Source organism: Hypanus sabinus, chromosome 6 (genome assembly GCF_030144855.1).
Source record: "Hypanus sabinus isolate sHypSab1 chromosome 6, sHypSab1.hap1, whole genome shotgun sequence".
NCBI lineage: Eukaryota > Metazoa > Chordata > Chondrichthyes > Myliobatiformes > Dasyatidae > Hypanus > Hypanus sabinus.
Window position 1 is genome coordinate 171,452,148 of NC_082711.1, and position 19,110 is coordinate 171,471,257.

The 19,110-nt window shown below is 45.3% G+C and overlaps 1 protein-coding gene across 10 annotated transcripts in view; it reads left to right on the top strand.

Annotated features, from left to right (window-relative positions):
- The window catches only part of msi2b (musashi RNA-binding protein 2b), a 642,445-nt gene that overhangs the window by 599,390 nt on the left and 23,945 nt on the right, over positions 1-19,110 (top strand). For 4 of the 10 annotated variants that reach the window (XM_059973524.1, XM_059973527.1, XM_059973520.1 and 1 more), the window contains one exon: positions 15,687-15,895. In XM_059973524.1, the coding sequence (XP_059829507.1) occupies positions 15,687-15,895 (209 nt within the window). Of the gene's footprint in view, positions 1-13,325; positions 13,389-15,686; positions 15,896-19,110 lie in introns of all 10 variants that reach the window. The other 6 variants (XM_059973517.1, XM_059973519.1, XM_059973523.1 and 3 more) reach the window with 3 other exon arrangements.

Consider the following 19,110-nt stretch of genomic DNA (forward strand, 5'->3'; position numbering starts at 1 on the left):
CTACTACAGTGTCTTGTCTAAACAACTCAGTGTATCTGATTTCACAATCTCCTCTGGAAGTACGTTTCTGATATCACACACTCCCTGTGTTAAAAAAAAACTACCTTTCAGATAATCTTTAAAACCCCTTCTTCTCACCTTAAAACTACACCCTCTTGTTCTCAGAATTCAAAGTACATTTATTATCGACGTACTGTACAGTGTACAACCTTCAGATTCACCTTACGGGCGACCACAAAGCAAAGATACACCATAGAACAAACATGAGGAAATCTGCAGATGCTGGAAATTCAAACAACACACACAAAATGCTGGTGGAACTGAGTGTGGATTCATCTTGACAGTACAGGAGTAGAGCAGGATCTCCCAGTGGCCACACATCCCATTCTCATTCTGATATGTCTTATCCATGGCCTCCTCTACTGTCAAGATGAATCCACACTCATCTTGAGGTTGGAGGAACAAACAACACCTTATATACCGGCTGGGTAGCCTCCAACCTGATGGCATGAACATTGATCTCTCTAACTTCCGTTAATGCCCCTCCTCCCCTTCTTACCCCATCCCTGACATATTTAGTTGTTTCCCCCTTTCTTTCTCCCTAGGCCTCCCGTCCCATGATCCTTTCCCTTCTCCAGCTCTGTATCACTTTTGCCAATCACCTTTCCAGCTCTTAGCTTCATCCCTCCCCCTCCGGTCTTCTCCTATCATTTCGCATTTCCCCCTCCCCCCACTACTTTCAAATCTCTTACTATTTTTCCTTCCCATTAGTCCTCACAAAGGGTCTCGGCCCGAAACGTCGACAGTGCTTCTCCCTATAGATGCTGCCTGGCCTGCTGTGTTCCACCAGCATTTGTGTGTGTTGTTTGACACACCATAGAACCTGTTTAAGAAAACACCCACACAACAAGACCATCAAACATGTGAGAAAAGAACCAATCAGACAAGAAACAAAAAGGAAGCAAATGAAACGCAGAATGTTAAATCGCCGAGTCCCCGAAAGTGATTCCACAGCCCTGAGGCAGGTGAGGCCGATCCGGGAGCCAATGGGCCACTGTTGTTGATTCACTCAGTTCAGCTCATGTCGATGGCTGCAGGCCACAGCCGCAAATCCAGTTCCGAGCCAAAGCGCCTCGATCAAATCACACGAATACTAAAACACGTTCAGCACTCGGGTCATTAAATGTGAAACCGCAGCTGATCAAAACTTGCAGCACCAGACCCAAGACTCCAGCACCCTCTGCTGGCAGCAGCAAGAGGGAGACCGTTAGGTCAGAATTAGGCCGTTTGGCCCGTCGAGTCTCTGCCATTTCATCGTGCCTGATCTGATTTTCCTCTTAGCCCCAATCTCCTGCCTTCTCCCCATGTCCCTTCCTGTCCTTCTCCCAGGTCCTTTCCTGCCTTGACCAATTGAGAGACTGGTCAGTTGCAGGCAGTGCGACGTTGAATGCCGCTCGATATGAGGAAAAGAATTTCATTCGCAACTTTATCCATGCCACATCCTTTACACCATCTATTTGCTTCCTCTGCTTTTTAAATTGACCTAATTTTCTGACTAATTTGAATTTTTATGGTGTATAATTGACTTTATACTGTTAACCATTGAATCATACTCCACCTACTATTAGCTGACCAGACCACAGAGTTGTCACTAAATGCTTTATTCAGGGAAACTTAATTGTTCATGATCAAAAAAGTTCAAATTTAGAAGTAAATTTCTTTTCAATGTTCGTTCATTTAGTACACTGAGATTCATTTTCTTGTGGGCATTCACAGTAGGACAAAGAAATGCAATAGAATCAGTGAAAAACTGCACACAGACTGACAAACAACCCATGTGCAAAAAGTAGACTACAAAAAAAAAACTAAATAATACTGAGAACGTGAGTTGTAGAGTCCTTGCAAGTGAGTCTGTCGGTTGTGGAATCAGTTCAGTGTTGGGGTGAGTGAAGTTATCCACGCTGCTTCGGGAGCCTGACGGTTGAAGGGTGATAACTCCTCCTGAACCTGGTGGTGTGGGGCCTAGGCTTTTGTACCTCCTTCCCGATGGCATCAGTGAGAGGAGAGCATGGACTGGATGGTGGGGTCCTTGATGATGGATGGTCCTGTGGCTGCTCTCTGTAAGTGTGCTGAATAGTGGAGGGGGTTTTGCCTGTGATGGACTGGGCTGTATTCACCTGCAGTTTCTGGAACCACTCTCTACAAAGCTACCACCTTCCACCCCTCCGTCTGCAGGAAATACAATAGCACAGTCTCTGGAGCAGCAATCAGAGTTCTGATCATTGATCCGGATACACGGGTTCAAATCCCATCACAGCAACTAGGAAATTTTAATTAAAGTGATTAAATAAATGAGGAGTTTTTAAATTAATATCTGTAACAGTGACCATGAACCTGTCAGATACACATTCAGGTTATTTATTACATGAAAACACATAGAGAAAGGCATCTTCTGCATTAACAACCAACGCAACCTATGTGCTGAGGGGACAGCACACTAGTGTAGCCAAGCATTCCAGCAGCAGCAAAGCATGCCTACAGTGCTCAGCAGCACAACAACGGGAAAACAAGCCCCTTTCCTCCTTCCCACTCACCCACATGCACGGACCCATTCTCCGGCCCCAGTTTCCAGGCTTTGACGTCTGGACACCTGATTGAATTTCGGGACTTTGATCTTCAGAATTGACTCCTGGTCAAGCCAGTGACAGGGACCCCGATTCCACTGGCCTTGCTGACTCACCAGCCCTCTTGCCTCCTGCTTGCACTCACATCCAATCCCAGGACCCACCAACCTGGGACAGCCTGACATCCACAGATGTCCTTTGTCACTGTCACAGAACGCACTTGGCTCACCAACGTTCTTCAGGGAAGGAAATTTGCCCTATGGGTGTTGGCCTACCCCATCTGTTCAGGGGCAAAGAGAGAGAGACAATAAATGCTGGTATTGTTGCAAGACTGAGTAAATTAAAAATAAAATTAGATCAGACAGCAGAAGTGGTGGATGCAGGTTAGCTTTCAACACGTAACAGAAATTCTGATAGTGATGCACCATCAATTACTCTCGGAGACGTGAGGCGAGATATAGGCTTTTATTCGCTGGAAGAGAGCAGTAGCAAGAGACCACCATACAACATCCTGGAGACTGAGGGAGGAGCAGTGCCTCCAATCGCCTTTATACAGGGGTCTGTGGGAGGAGCCACAGGAGCAGTCAGCGGGGGGGGGGGGGGAGGGGGGCATGTCCAGACAGGTATATGTAGTTCACCACAGATAGGTATATGGATAGGAAGGGTATAAAGGGCTGTGGTCTGGAACTAAGCAGATTAATTGTTCAGCATGGACTAGATGGACAGAAGGGCCTGTTTCTGTCCTCTAGTGTTCTGAAATTTTATGACTCTCTGAGATGATAGAAAGACCAGGCAAGTAAAATAGTTACACACACAAACTGCTAGAGGAACTCAGCAGGTCAAGCAGCATCTGTGGAAAGGAAGGGGGAAGGTGACAGAATAAGAAGGCGGGGGGTTGGGGAAGGAGTACAAGCTGGCAGGGGAGAGATGAAGCCAGTTGAGGGAAAAGGTAGGTGGGTAGGGGAGGGGAGATGAAGTAAGAAGTTGGAAGGTGATAGGTGGACAAGGTAAAGGGCTGAAGAAGAAGGAATCTGATAGGAAGGATAGTGGACCGTGGGCGAAAGGGGTGTTACCAGAGAGAGTAAATAAAATAGTTTTTATTCTCACTGGGCAACAACGAACTAGCTCTCATAAAATAAAGAAAAGGTCCCAACAGCCAAATGTGCTTTAAAAACAGGTTAGCAATGAAAATTTCTGCCTCTTTAATGACTTCTGCCTCCTTATTAATATCCATGAAGGCATTTAAGGGTGGAATTTAATTATATGTATCTATTACAACTGCTGGGCCTGGCCTTTGAGATTTAATCAGGCACCTCTCTGTATGTAATGAATCTACATAGGCACACATCTCCCTTCAGCTTGGAGGTTTAACAGGACGGCAATTGCAGCAGTAGCAATGCTCACGATGCAAATTATGTTAATCACATTTAAAAGTGTTTATGAATCAGATAAAAGCTAAGGAAACCATTTACATATTGTACTCCTTAAATAATGGATGTAGGGGGCAGAGTTGCTGGGCCTACGCCGTCTGAAGTTTGGAAGAACGTGTGGTAATTTCATTGAAAAAGGAATTGGTTTTATTGTCGTGTTTACCAAGGTACAGTGAAAAACCTATCTTGTACACTATTCATACAGGGCAAGTTATTACACAGCCCTAGTGACCCGGGTTCAATTCCCGCCACTGTCAGGGAGGAGTTTGTTTGTTCTCCCTATGAACCAGTCGGATCTCTCCGGGTGCTCTGGTTTCCTCCCACAGTCCAAAGGCATACGGGTCAGTAGGTTAGTTGGTTACCTGGGTGTGATGAGCGGTGCAGGTGCGTTGGGCTGGGAGGGCCTGTTACTGTGCTGTGTCTCTAAATCAATAAATGAACCGTGCATTGAGATAGAACAAAGTAAAACAATAACGATGCAGAATAAAGTGAAACAGCTGCGGAGAAAGTGTGGTCACAGTAGATAAAAGGTAAAAAATGGAAACGAGGTACATTGTGAGGTTGAGAGTCCATCCTTATCGTACTAGGGAACCAGTAAATAATCTAACAACATTTGGGTAGAAGCTGTCCTGAGCCTGGTGGGACGTGCTTCCAGGCTTTTGTATCTTACGCCGATGGGAAAGGGGAGAAGAGAGCACATCCTGGGTGAATATGCTGGCTGCTTTACTGAGGTAAGCGAGAAATACAGACAGTCCATGGAGGGGAGGCTGGTTTTCATGATGTGCCAAGCTGTATTCACGTCTCTCTGCAATTTCTTGCAGTTACGTGCAGAGTATTTGTACACCGAGCTGTAACTCATCGCAATGATCTTTCTAGTGAGCCATTCGGGAGTCAGGGTAGAAGCTGTCCTTGAGCCTGGTTTTCAGGCTTTTGTATCTTCTGCCTGATGGGAAGGGGGAGAAGAGAGACTGGGGTGGGGGTCTTTGATTATGCTGGCTGCTCTGCTGAGGCCGTGAGAAGTATCGATACAGGCCATGGAGGGGAGGATAAGATGCATCAAATTCACTTAGCAAGCTGGTGTTGGAACGCTTTGACACATTGCAAGCTGCTGTCTCTCGTCATCATTCTTTTGCGGGGTGGATGCCCCAGAATGTTGTCCCCCGGCTGGGTCGTCGAGATCTACTGGGTTGGGGCTAGTGGGCCCAGTCTTAAAATAGAGTCAACCACTCTTGTAGAGTTGAGAGGAAATTTCCTCTGGAGTCTTTGTTGACATACCAACATCCCTCAAACCCCTACTGAAATACAGCCACTGGTGTGCCTTTGTCTTAAATGCATCAACATATTGAGCCCAGGATAGAACTTCTGAGATGTTGACACCTAGAAACATGAAACTTCTCACCCTTTCCACTGCTGTCCTTTTGCATACACCTTGTATCAGCCCCTTGACCAGTGCTTTGAGGTATACCTCCTTCCTTTGAAAGGGTCAACTCAATACCATTATTCAATTTGAACTGGAAAAGTGAATGGTTTATTTGTGTACCTACAGTGCCTATAAAAAATTATCCCCCCCCCCCGAAAGTTTTCATGTTTTATTGTTTTACAACATTGAATCACAGTGGATTTAATTTGGCTTTTATGACACTGATCAACAGAAAAAGACTCTTTTGTGTCAAAGTGAAAACAGATCTCTACAAAGTGATCTAAATTAATTACCAATATAAAATGCAAAATAATTGATTGCATAAGTATTCACCCCCTTCAAGTCAGTGTTTAGTAGATGCACGTTTGGCAGCAATTACAGTTTTGAGTCTGTGTGGATGGGTCTCAATCTGCTTTGCACATCTGGATACTGCGATTTTTCCCCATTCTTCTTTACAAAACTGTTCAAGCTCTGTCAGATTGCATGGGGATCGTGAGTGAACAGACCTTTTCAAGTCCTGCCCAAATTCTCAATTGGATTGAGGTCTGGTCTCTGACTTGGTCACTCCAGGACATTCATTTTGTTGTTTTTAAGCCATTTATCTGTAGCTTTGGCTTTATACTTGGGGTCATTGCCACTGGAAAGCAATTCTTCTCCCAAGTCGCAGTTCTCTTGCAGGCTGCATCAGATTTTCCTCCAGGATTTCCCTGTATTTGCTGCATTCATTTTACCCCCTACCTTCACAAGCCTTTCAGGGCCTGCTGCAGTGAAGCATCCCCACAGCATGATGCAGCCACCACCATACTTCACAGTAGGGATGGTGTGTTTTTGATTATTCGGTGTGCTAGGCTTATGCCAAATATAACATTTAGTCTGATTGCCAAAAAGCTCAGTTTTGGTTTCATCAGACCATAGAACCTTCTTCCAGCTGACTTCAGAGTCACCCACATACCTTCTGGCAAACTCTAGCCCAGATTCCATGTGAGGTTTATTCAACAGTGGCTTTCTCTTTGCCACTGTCCCATGATGCTGTGACTGGTGAAGCAGCTGGGAAACAATTGTTGTATGCACAGTCTCCCCCATCTCAGCCGCTGAAGCTTGTAACTCTTCCAGAGTTGTCCTAGTACTCTTGGTAGCTTCTCTCACTGGTCCCCTTCTTGCACAGTCACTAAGATTTCGAGGACAACCTGCTCAAGGCAGATTTTCAGCTGTACCATATTCTTTCCACTTCTTGATGATTACTTAGCTGTACTCCAAGAGATACTCAGTGACTTGGAAATTTCCTTGTATCCATCTCCTGACTTGTGCTTTTCAGTAACCTTTTCACAGAGTTGCTTGGAGTGTTCTTTAGTCTTCATGGTGTAGTTTTTGCCAGGATACTGACTCCCCAGCAGTGGACCTTCCAGATACAGGTGTACTTTTGCTACAATCAGTTAAAACACCTTGACTGCACACAGGTCTCCAAACACAGATCTCTACTTAACTAATTATGTAACTTCTAAAACCAACTGGCTCCATCAGTGATGTTTTGATGTGTCATAATAAAGGGGAGTGAATGCTTATGCAATCAATTATTTTGTGTTTTATAATTTAATTAATTTAGATCACTTTGTAGAGATCTGTTTTCACTTTGACATGGAAGTGTCTTTTTTTGTTGATCCAAATTAAATCCACTGTGATTCAATGTTGTAAAACAATAAAACATTAAAACTTCCGGGGGGGGGGGGGGGGCGGGGGAATGAATACTTTTTATTGGCAGTGTTTATTTGAATTTATTTCAATAAATAGATTTATTTCTATAAATGTAATAGATGACATGGTAGTGTAATGGTTAGCTTAATGTTATTACAGTAACATTGATCCAGATTCAATTCTCTGCTGTCTGTAAGGAGTTTGTACATTCTCCCTGTAACCACATGGGTTTCCTTCTAGCGTTCCAGTTTCCTCCCACAATCCAAAAGCATATGGGTTAGTTGGCTATTTGGTTACATGGGTGTAATTGGACAGTGTAGATACGTTTGGGCTATTTGGTCACATGGGTGTAATTGGACAGTGTAGATACGTTTGGGCTATTTGGTCACATGGGTGTAATTGGACAGTGTAGATACGTTTGGGCTATTTGGTCACATGGGTGTAATTGGACAGTGCAGAAACATTTGGGCTGGAAGGGCCTGTTACAGTGATGTATCTCTAAATAAATAAAAAATGTAAATACTGTTTTTTTAGTTTATATCAGTTAAGTATGCTTATAAATAATTACTATTTTATAAAAGTAATTTAAATTTTCTTCATTTAAAAAAACTTGTGAATAGTTCTGATTGTCAGAGATATTTTGAAGTAGTTGAACATTTCGACAGCAGACTTGTAAAATGTTCATGGTCGGGCCTCAGGATCTGTCACGTAAGGCGTAGTTGCCACCCACAGATCAGCCTCCAGCTTCACCTGACCCAAGGGGTTGCAAGTGGTCAGTGTGTCGACAGAGAACAAACTAAAGGCACAGTGTAAGTGTGATCTGACCCACTGTATTGAATGACCTTCCCAGTATGGTTGCTCCTTACCCTAGTGTGACTGGGAAGGAGGTAACACTACAGATGGTCAATCAACACCATTTGATCCAGTGATTAATGACTGGCTGTAGTTCCTTCTCCGAGCTATTGCTGCTCGGCTACATTAAGTTATAAAGTGATATCCACGTTCTCCCCCACCTCCCCAAAACTCCATCATAATGACACATTGTCATTTATTAATCCAATAGGACAAATTTGGGAGTATGATGCTGCAGTAGTCAAGATCAGTAGTCAAAACCACATCTCTAATGATACGAGTTTAAACATTTAGAGGTTAGCTTTACTTGTCACATGTTCATCAAAGGATCCAAATATACGGTGATATGTGTTGTCTGTGTCAACGACCAACACAACCCAAGTATTTGCTGAGGGCAGCCCACGAGTGTCGGTATGCATCTGGCGCCTACATAGCATAGCCACAGCCCACTAACCCATCATCTCTGGGATGTGGGAATCGGAGTAGCTGAAGGAAACCCACACAGCCACAGCGAGAACATAAAACTCCTTACAGACAATGGCAGGAATTGAATCCCAATCACTGGGGCTGTAAAGCATTTCACTAACCTGTCATACTCTATCTTGAATCCCACTATGGCAGTTGGGGAATTTGAACTGAAATAAATATGTTGGTTTAACTTATTTTTTAAGAAGATATATTAATGGTGTTGCATCTCTGGCATTCTCTAATCCAGACAATTGTGGAGGTGAGATCACAGGAAGATAAGTTTTTGAAAGGTCCAGATATTAAAGGGAACTGGCACAGAAGATTTGAGGCAAAGTTTATGTCAACAAACAATACCGTCCAAAGATGTTCTGGGGGCTGCCCATGGGTGTCGCCACACTTCTGGCATCAACGTAGCATGTCCACAACCCATTAATCCTAACCTGTACGTCTTTGGAGGAAACCAGAGCACCCAGAGGAAACCCACACAGTCACGCGGGAAGAAGTTGCAAACTCCTTACTGACAGGGGTGGGAATTGAACCCCAATTGCCTGCGCCATACAGCGTTACAGCAGCCGTTACGCTACGGTGCCACCTTTCAGGGAAGGAAATCTGTCCCTCTGATCTGACCTGGGCTGTATCTAAACCCACCGCTGCCAATTCTTAACCTCCCACTGCAGTTCAGAGGCAATCAGGGAGGAGCAAAAATTGCTGGTAGTGCCAATGATGTCCACCTGGCCTTGGAGAGGGTTTCAGAGGAGGTTCACAAGGATGATTCTGGGAGCGAAAGGGTTATCATACGAAGAATGATGGCTCTGGATCTGGACTCACTGGAATTTAGAAGGATGAGGGAGGATCTCATTGAAACCTTTTGAATGTTGAAAGGCCTAGATAAAGTAGATGTGGAAAGGATGTTTCCCATGGTGGAGGAGTCTAGGACAAGACGGCACAGCCTCAGGTTAGTGGGGCGTCCATTTAAAAAGAGATGTGGAGAAATTTCTTTAGCCAGAGGGTAGTGAATTTGTGGAATTTGTTACCACAGGCAGCTTTGGAGGTTATTGGATGTACTTAAGGCAGAGTTTGATAGGTTCTTGATTGGACACGGCATCAAAAGTTACTGGGAAAAGGGCAAGGAGTGGTGCTGAGAAGGGGGAAAAGGGATCAGCCATGATTGAATGGCAGAGCAGACTCGATGGACCAAATGGCCTAATTCTGCTCCTACGTCTTATGGGCTTATGGTCAATAAAGGCAAGTAGTGTTGGACCAGGTTTATGAAGGGATGGGCCAGGTTAAAGTGGCAGGGTCAAGTGACACTGAAACTCCAGTGACAAGATCACGAAACACGATGGGCAGTTTTCCCACTGCCTGCGTAACACCCTGTTTTTATACACAATGGTTAGAGACCAATGGTACAACTAAAGACTGCCCTGGGACTACGAATGTCAGAGTTTAGACACAAAACTTCCTTCATATGATTAAATTCAACAGCCCAAAGTGCATATGTTCAGTTGCTACCATGGAACATTGGCAGAACCGATTTCCTCTCTCTCTTCACTTATAGCAATATTTCTCCCTTATTCGGGCTTACTTTCCTTTTGATGCCATTCATTACAATGGTTACTGTATCGAGCAAATTTTACGTACTTTTGGAAAAGTTGACTTATAGACATCTATTAAAACAGAACCCATTCATTAATGGGGAGGGGGTCAGCCTGTAGTTGACCTCCATGTAGGGCAATGAATCTGAACACTTAACGTCATCTCAGACATGCACCCCCATGTCTCCCAATGATCCTTATGGTGTCAGGATCTGAAAATGAGCTGCAGGCTGCCTTCAAGAGAGTGAAACAAAGGAAAGCATCAGGTCCAGACAGAGTACCTGGCCAAGTACTGAAGACCTGAGCTGACTAACTGGTGTATTCACGTATATTTTCAACCTCTCGCTCCGGCAGTGTGTGGTACCCACCTGCCTCAAGCAGGCTTCAATCATATTGGTTCCCAGGAAGAGTGTGGTAACCTGCCTCAATGACTATTGGCCAGTGATGAAGTGTGTTGAGAGGCTGGTGTTGAAGCACATCAACTCCGGTCTGAGTGATGACTTGGATCCTCTCCAATTCACCTACCGAAACAGCAGGTCTACCGTAGATGCCATCTTATTGGCTCTTCACACAGCCCTGGAATATCTGGACAGCAAAGATGCAAACATCAGATGCTCTTTATTGACTATAGCTCAGCATTCAATACTACCATCCCCTCAAAGCTAATCAGTAAACTTCAAGACCTGGGCTTCAGTAGTGTAATTGGATCCTGGATTTCTTCACTAATAGATCCCAGTCAGTTTGGATCAGCAAAACTATCTCCTCCACAATCTCCACCAGCACAGGAGCACCACAAGGATGTGTACTTCGTCCCCCTGCTCTACTCACTTTACCTTTGTGACTGTGTGGCTAACACCATATACAAGTTTGCTGACGACACCACCATTGTGGGCTGTATCAAGCATACAGGAGGGAGGTTGAACATTTGGCTGAGTGGTGTAAAAACAACAACCTCTCACTCAATGTCAGAAAGACCAAGGAACTTGTCTGCAGACTTACGGAGAGGGAGGGAGGTCCATGGGCCAGTACACATCGGAGGAGTAACTTGAATTCCTGGGTGTCACTATCTCAGAGGACCTGCCCTGGACCCATCATATAAATATTATTGCTGAAACAGCAAACAACTTTCTCATGGGTCTGCAGAGATTTGGCATGTTAACAGAAACCTTGGCAACCTCTATGGATGTGGTGGAAAGTGTGCTGACTTGGCTGCATTACAACCCGGCATGGGAACACCAATGCCTTTGAGTGGAAAATCCTACAAAAGGTAGTGGATTCAGCCTAGTACATCATGGGTAAAACCCTGCATTGAGCACATCTACGTGTAACGCTGTCATAGGAAAGCATTATCAGAGATCCTCTCCACCCAGATCATGCTTTCTTCTCGCTGCTACCATCAGGTAGAAAGTATGAGAGCCTCAGGACTCGCACCACCAAATTTAGGAAAAGTTACTACCTCTCAACCATCAGGCTCTTAAACAAAAGAGGATAACTATACTCATTCAGTTTCTGGTGTTCCCACAACCGATGGTCTCACTTTAAGGACTCTTTATCTTGTTATTTATTGCTATTTATTTATATTTACGTTTGCACAGTTTGTTGTTCATTGATCCTGTTCGCAGTTACTGTTGTATAGATTTGCTAAGTATGCCCACAAGGAAAAGAATCTCAGGGCTGTATGTGGTGATGTGTATGTACTCTGATAATAAATAGAACTTTGAGCAATTAGAACTCTCTCCCTATTCTCAGTGCAGTAAATATTCTACATCTCCTTCAGAACCAGTTGCTAGAGGAGCTGCTTGAAGCATGTACAATTCCATTGTTTGAAAGAAACTTGAATGGGTGCTGGATAAAACATGTGTAAAGGGGAAATGGTCCAAATGCTGGCAAATGTTGTTTCCTATAGTAGTGGGAGTCTAGGACCAGCAGGCACAGCCTCAGAATAAACAGGGGTTCCCAACTGGGAGTCCATGGATCCCTTGCTAATGAACATAAAAACGTGAGAAATAGGAGCAGGAGTCGGCCATCGGCCCCGTCGAGCCTGCTCCACCATTCAATAAGACCTTGGCTGATCTGACCATGGACTCATCTCCACTTTTCCCCATAACCCTTAATTCCCCTACTATGCAAAATATCTATTCAACCTTGTCCTAATTATATTTACTGAACTGGTTTTTACTAATGGTATAGGTCCAAAGGTTGGGAATCGCTGGAATAGAAGGACATCCCTTTGGAACAGAGATGAGGTGAAACTTTTGTAGCCAGAGGGTGGTGAATCTGTGGAATTTTTTGCCACAGTTGGCTGTGGAGGCTAGGCCATTGGGTATATTTAAAACAAAGGTTGATAGGCTCTTGATTAGTAAGAGTGTCAAAAGTTACAGGGAGAAGGCAGGAGAATGGGGTTGAGAGGGATAATAAATCAGCCATGATGGAATGGTGGAGCAGAGTCAATGGATTGAATGACCTCATTCTGTTTCTATGCCTTATGATCTAAATGGAATTAGTGTAGATGGGCTTCTTGATCAGTGTGGACAAGTTGGGCCAGAAGGCCTGTTCCATGTTGTATAACTCTGTGATTCTATGATGGAAGGTTTGTCCCAGGGTAGGAAGAGGCCCACAGATAGTCTCTTCCCAGTGTCCAAGAGTGATGTGCCTGTCTCGGGGAGAGCTGGAACCTTCGTGGTTCACCAAGAGGTTGAGGGAACGTAATATGACTCAGAAGCAACTGGGTTTCCTGGCAAGAGCCTGGCATGACGCAGAGTAGATAGAGAAGGAAAAGTTGAGACAACCTTCTCTGTCATCCCTACTGGCAAAGAACAATAACGTCACTGACTATTTCTAAGGAGGTTTGTCATTGTGTTGGTTAGCTGGGAGAATAGGGACATTGTAGAGGAATGGAACCAGCTCCAATTTGCTGAATAGCCTCAAATGAGAGCCTTCCTCCCCTTCAGATGCGTGCGTTTCCTAGGGAACAGTTGTGTAGTAGTGACATCACGCTCGGCGTAAGGCAGCAGGATCATTCCTGGGGTTTTCAGCAAGGTGACAAAGGCGTCCTGGATTTTTTTTTAATTGTGCTGTGTCAAGCAATTTATTGTGAATTGGTGGGGGTTGAGGGGGTAAAATGGGGAGATGCGTGTGACGGTGGTACAGTCAAACCTGTCCTAATGGTCACCTTGATTCAAGGCACCTGTCTGCTGCAGCCAGCTCTTCTCCGAACCAACAGATTTCTAATTTAATTAAATAGGGTCCACACCAGGATTAAACAACCAGCTGCTAGCGTGGCCCCAACCTCTGGTAAAAATGACAGGTAAGCAAAGTAAGTAAATTGGATCCTGTGTTCTTAGACATTAACTCACCCCGTTAGGATGACCACCCTGGGGGCACAGGAGTTGAAGTGGGGCATCTCCTTAATTACCCTCCCCTACCTCCCAGCAGTCCCATCTGGAACACCTCCAAGCACCCTCACCAACTGCCTACTTGGTCCAAGCACCCCCCCACCACCCAAAGGTGACCGTTTAAAACAGGTTTCACTGTAATCTGATGCAGAGCTTCATTTCGGTGAACAGTGCCCCATGTGGAGTTTGGTTGGGTGTGGAGGGGGTAGAATGGTCTGGGCTGGGATGGGCGGTGGAGGTATATTGCTACCATCGGGGAATGGAGAGGAGACTCGGTGGCAAGTCGAACCAGAATCTGGGCTCATCCGTTACCTGCTCCGGGATTACCAGGAGGAAGGGAGATTGGAGACGGCAGAATACTCGTTCCTTTCGGCAATGACATCGTCGACGTCATGGATTTGTGGATTCTAGCCGGCACATGGACTGGTTTAGGGTCAGCAGAGGACAGAGGTCATCCCGTGGAGGGAGGGGGTTGAGGAAATGGTAGAGTTCAGTTTGCCTCTCTCGATCTTGATAGTGTCTGGACTTCTACACTGAACAATAATGTGGCCATAGGTTGAGGTGCCCCATGTGGACTGGTTAACTTCTCAGCTCTGATTTCTGATCTTCACCTTTCATCCTCACCCTCCCACCAGCTCTAAAAAGATTAGGTTACTTTCCTCATAGTTGTCATGGTAACTTTTTTTTAACTGTAACGACCCAGCAGGAAGTGGCAAACAAATAGGTTTGGCTGGGCTGAACTAGGTTCGAGATCGAATGTTTCAAACTTTGATGTGAAGTACTTGCCACCCCCCCCCCCCCCCCCGGAGGAGGTTTGGGTTTCCTGAGGGCCATGGTGGTCCACCAGCTGTGCATGTTTCCTCTGCCCAGTGTGAGCTCCTTCAGTGAGAACGCTGGGATGTAACCCCTGGCCATCTTCTCCTCCACCAGCACGTCTTCATTGGACAAGGAGGAGAGAAGATGCGTCGATAGTTTTTTGAAAGAGGAGCTGGCTCCTCATTGAAATGTCCAAAGCTGAGTTGCTTGGTTGGCAAAGCAGGACCCATTTGCCACCAAGTGACAGAGAAAAGTTGGGACCTGTCGCGTGTCTTCTGAAGGCGTTGGAGTTTCCCGCTCTAGTGGCTGTGTGAGATGAGGACACAGTTAGGGTGAGCAAAGCCTCTGCTCGGCCCCTCTACACTAGGTCCGATATCGGTCCTGTGGGTGTGGGGTTGTAAACCGGGCTCTCGGTTCACTGTAGTGTCTGCCACTCCATTACCACAGCTGTTTATCTCCTACTTTGGGATGATCTCTGTCTTCCTCACATTCTTGCTCTTTTTCTCTCTCTCCCCACCCACCTCCCTCTCCCTTTCTCCACCCCACTTCCTTCTCCCTCTTTCCATCTTTCTCTCTCCATCTTCTCATTCTCTCTCCCCACCTCCCTCTCACTCTCCACCCCTCCATCTTTTCCTCTCACTCTCTCTATCCACCTTTCCATTCTCTTTCTCTCCCCCCACCCCTCTCCTCACCTCCCTCTCCCTCTCTCCCTTTCACTCCCCTTCTCTCCATTTCTCTCTCTTTCCCCCTCCCTCCCCTCTCTCTCTATTGCTCTTTTTTCCTTGGTGACATTCTCTCCCCACATACGCCCCTCTGCCTAGCCACAGGAAAAAAAATCTCTTTCCCTGTTTACTCTCCCGGAGAGGACGGAGGAGCTGAGGGTGGAAGGGAGGGGTCGATTAAGTGAGCCCAGCCCTCATGCAAACCAACCCGTCTGCCTGTGAACCCAGTCCCAGAACCACCACCTCTTTGCACTAGACTCTAGATCCTGTTCACCGTAGCTGCCATTTATTAACCTGCTGTGTCGTAAAACACTAGCTCCTTCGTAGATTTGCATGAGATGTGAATGCTGACTCATCGTGGCCTGGTCGACGGACTGTTACCTCTGCATGAGCATCAGACCTGTAGTGATGGAGGGCAGACACAGCGGTGTCTGTGTCGGGTGACTGCTTCTGAGGAGGGCTAGTGGGGGTGGAGGGGTGCGTGGGGTGGGGTCTTCCGAGCTTCTTAGCCGTAGTGATGGGCTGACTCTCGTAAGTACTGCTGTTGTCTTATCGCATGGCCTTGGATTGAGTGTTAGACAATTGGGCCTTAGCCTGTTGTAGTATTTGGCTTTTTTACCTTGTGCATGCTAGGCCCGAGCCTCATCTCCCAATTTATTCTCTGCACACCAGTCCTGAATAGCTACAGCGCTCAGCCGAATTATGGCGCCCCTGCTTCCCCAGTAGGCACCAACCCTGCCCGGCATGGTGGATTCCCTGGAGCCAACAGCCCTGGCCCAGTGGCTGAGATCTATGGCACGGCCAGTCAAGACTCTGGTGTTGGTAACTACATAAGCGCCACCAGCCCCCAGCCTGGCTCCGGTTTTGGACACAGCATCGGGGTAAGTGAGTTTTTGTTTCACCCCCACCCTCCACTCCCATCACAAACCCCACCCCTCTGCCTCCTCACCCCCCCCCACCCCTGTTCTATCCGTTCTTGCCTAATACAAGCACTTGGTCTGAAACTAAACTGTACTGCCTTAGACTAAATGAGACAATTACAACCATGACCTCTGACCAAAAACTGATGCCTTCCTTTCATCGGCTGCATGGCTCTTTGAAACCAACAGATGTACGCCTACGTGCACGTCCTTAATGTGCTTGGTAACCAGGTCTGGTGTACATTTAAGAACCAGGCCAAAGAGAAGGACGATTTACTCTTCTTCAAAAAGAGAAGTGGCAATTTTAGCGAAAGTCAATTAATCAGAGGAAAATGCCTGTAAGTCTGGTGAATGAGATTCGTATGGACATCTCCTGTGGCTTTTATCAAGGGCCACTTTACTGAGCTCAAAGGGTTCTATCCCGTTGCGAATTATTCCTCCCTCTCCAAAAGCCAGAAATCCACAGCCCACCTTGGGGATGTCCTTAGGAATGAACACTACATCCCCCATTCTGGATGCAAGGCAGGGTCAGAGGTCATGGGGACTTTTATCTGGAGTGTGTTATCTGTGTCTCCTGAGCAGCTATGTTGTTGTATTTTCACTTTCTTTTTCTTAGTTTAACAATGTAATTGTTGATTTGAATGGGGTTTTTTTTGGGGGGGAGGGAAATATTTTGAGAAAAAGTGTGAGAGATATATTTTCAGTGTGTGTGGATTTTATAAGTTCCATTACGTACATTTTGTCCTTTAGCTGTTAAGCCATGTAACGGTAATAATTTTCATATCCAAGGCACAGGCGTCCTGTACAGGTATATAACAGAAAGTCTACGAGGTACAGTTAGGGCACACATCCCATGTGGATGAATCACAATGTCACACTCCAGAAGGTTCAGTAACTCTAACAATTAATACTGAATGTTTGTTGTTTACCTTGCAGTTTATTTTTAATTAAATGCATGGTTAGCATTGCTTAAAGAAAGGGAAACAAAAATATTTCTGTCTGAAAAATTAAGCCTGAATCCTAGCCTTGAAGTAGGATGTTGCACATGATAAATTTGGTATGTGAGCCAGTTACAAGACAAAGAAAATTATCTGTTACACCCAGCATGAACGGGGGATTGTTAAATGTTACACACACCATGAGGGGGACATTAAATGTTACACACAACATGAGGGGGGGGACATTAAATGTTACACACAACATGAGGGGGGAGCATTAAATGTTACACACAACATGAGAAGAAGGATATTAAATATACTGAGCAATGAGAGTGGGAGAATATGAAACCATTATGTACAACAGGAGAAGGAGAAAATTAAATGTTTTACACAACATGAAAGAGGGTATATTAAATATTTTAAGAAATTATTCAGTGATACATTGCAAAGTAGGCCCTTCCCCCCTTCGAGCCACATTGCCCCATTGCTCCGATTAACCCTAACCTAATCACAGCACAATTTCCAGTGACCTATTAACCTAACCACTACGCCCTTGGACTGTGGGAGGTAACCAGAGCACCCAGCGAAACCCACGCATTCTGCAGGGAGGACGTGTGGAAACTCCTTACAGAACAGAGCCGGAATTGAACTCCGAACTCGGGAATATGCAAAATGTGAGGGAGAATATTAAATACTTTTCGCAACACAAGAGGGGGGTATATAAACAGGTTCTGAGCATCATAAAAGAAATATGAAACTGCACACAATGTGGAAAGGGGAATATTAAATATTATACACAATATGTGAGGGAGAATATTAAATCTTTTTCACAACACAGAGGGGGAGTACAAACATTTTTCACAACATAAGAGAATGAATGTTAAGCTTTACACTTACTAAGAAATGAGGAGTTTTAAATGTCACAAACATCACGTGAGGAGGAATATTAAACTTGATGTATATCACAAGAAGGGGAATGTTAAACGTTACACATAACACAAGAAAGAATATTAAATGTGACAAATGACATGGAAGGAGGAAGAGCATAATGTACACCATTATATGTTGCACAGGACAAGCTTTATACTATGTATAATAGTGGATTGTTGGCCATTACACATACCTGGAGAGGAGATATTATACAATGTTATAAAGGCAGAGACATTGAACATTACACAGAACAATAACTAACCAGGGCCGCTGTAAGAGGCAGCACTGTTAGACCCCTACTTTGAGCTGTCTGAACCTTTTAACCATGTGAGGAGGACCTGGTTTAAGTGCCCACCACATTTACAATTAAGAATAAAGGTCAAACTGGCGTATGTGCTTCTTCATTAAGAAATGAAATACATAATTATCACCTCAGATCTCAAAAGTAACGCCAAAACAGATTGGTCATGTTTCGGATCAAGTGACGATATGATTTTGTTAATGCGATTTGAATTGGCAAAGCGACAGAAATGCTTTTGTTGCGTTTTCCTTAAGGCTTGTTTTAATGGATGACCTTATACTGTGTGCAGCATGTGTGGCTGAACGACTGCCTTACTGATAATCCTAGTGGACAGTGTTTGCGTTGGTCTGTGGAGGCTGTGATCCCAATCCCGCTTTAACTTTCCTACTGGATTTACCCCCCCGCCTCCATCCCCCAGTTACAAAACCCACATTAAAGTCCTTGTTTGCTGAATCTGACTCCTCAGTGGGGAGGACGGTCTCATTCATATACTTGCCCCTTAAATGTTACAATTGAACCTGCATCTCCCATATCCGCTGCCAGCCCTTCCCACACTGACACCGCCCTGTGAAGCTCCCCCTCAGATTCCCCGTAAATATCTCGCCTTTCGCCCTAAACCCTCGACCTCTAGTTCTAGTCTCACCCAGCCCAGGCCTATCAAAACAACCTCCTTTACTGTGGCGGTCGGTCAGACATTGCAGTTTACCACTCCAGAGGGTCTCTGCTGCGATTGCTTTATCTACTTCAACAGTGAACACCCCACCCAGTGCCATGATCGACCTGCCCCCAACTCACCTTTCCCCCCACAAGTTCCCTCTCTGACTGCATCCCTCATCAAACATGGAGATCACTACAGCTCAGACTCAGCCCTTCGGCCTATCTAGTCCATGCTGACCCAGTATTTTGCCTATTCCCATCGACCTGCACCTGGACCATAGCCCGCCATACCCCTCCCATCCAAGTACCTAACCAAATCTTTCTTAAATCTGACGGTGGGACCCACATTC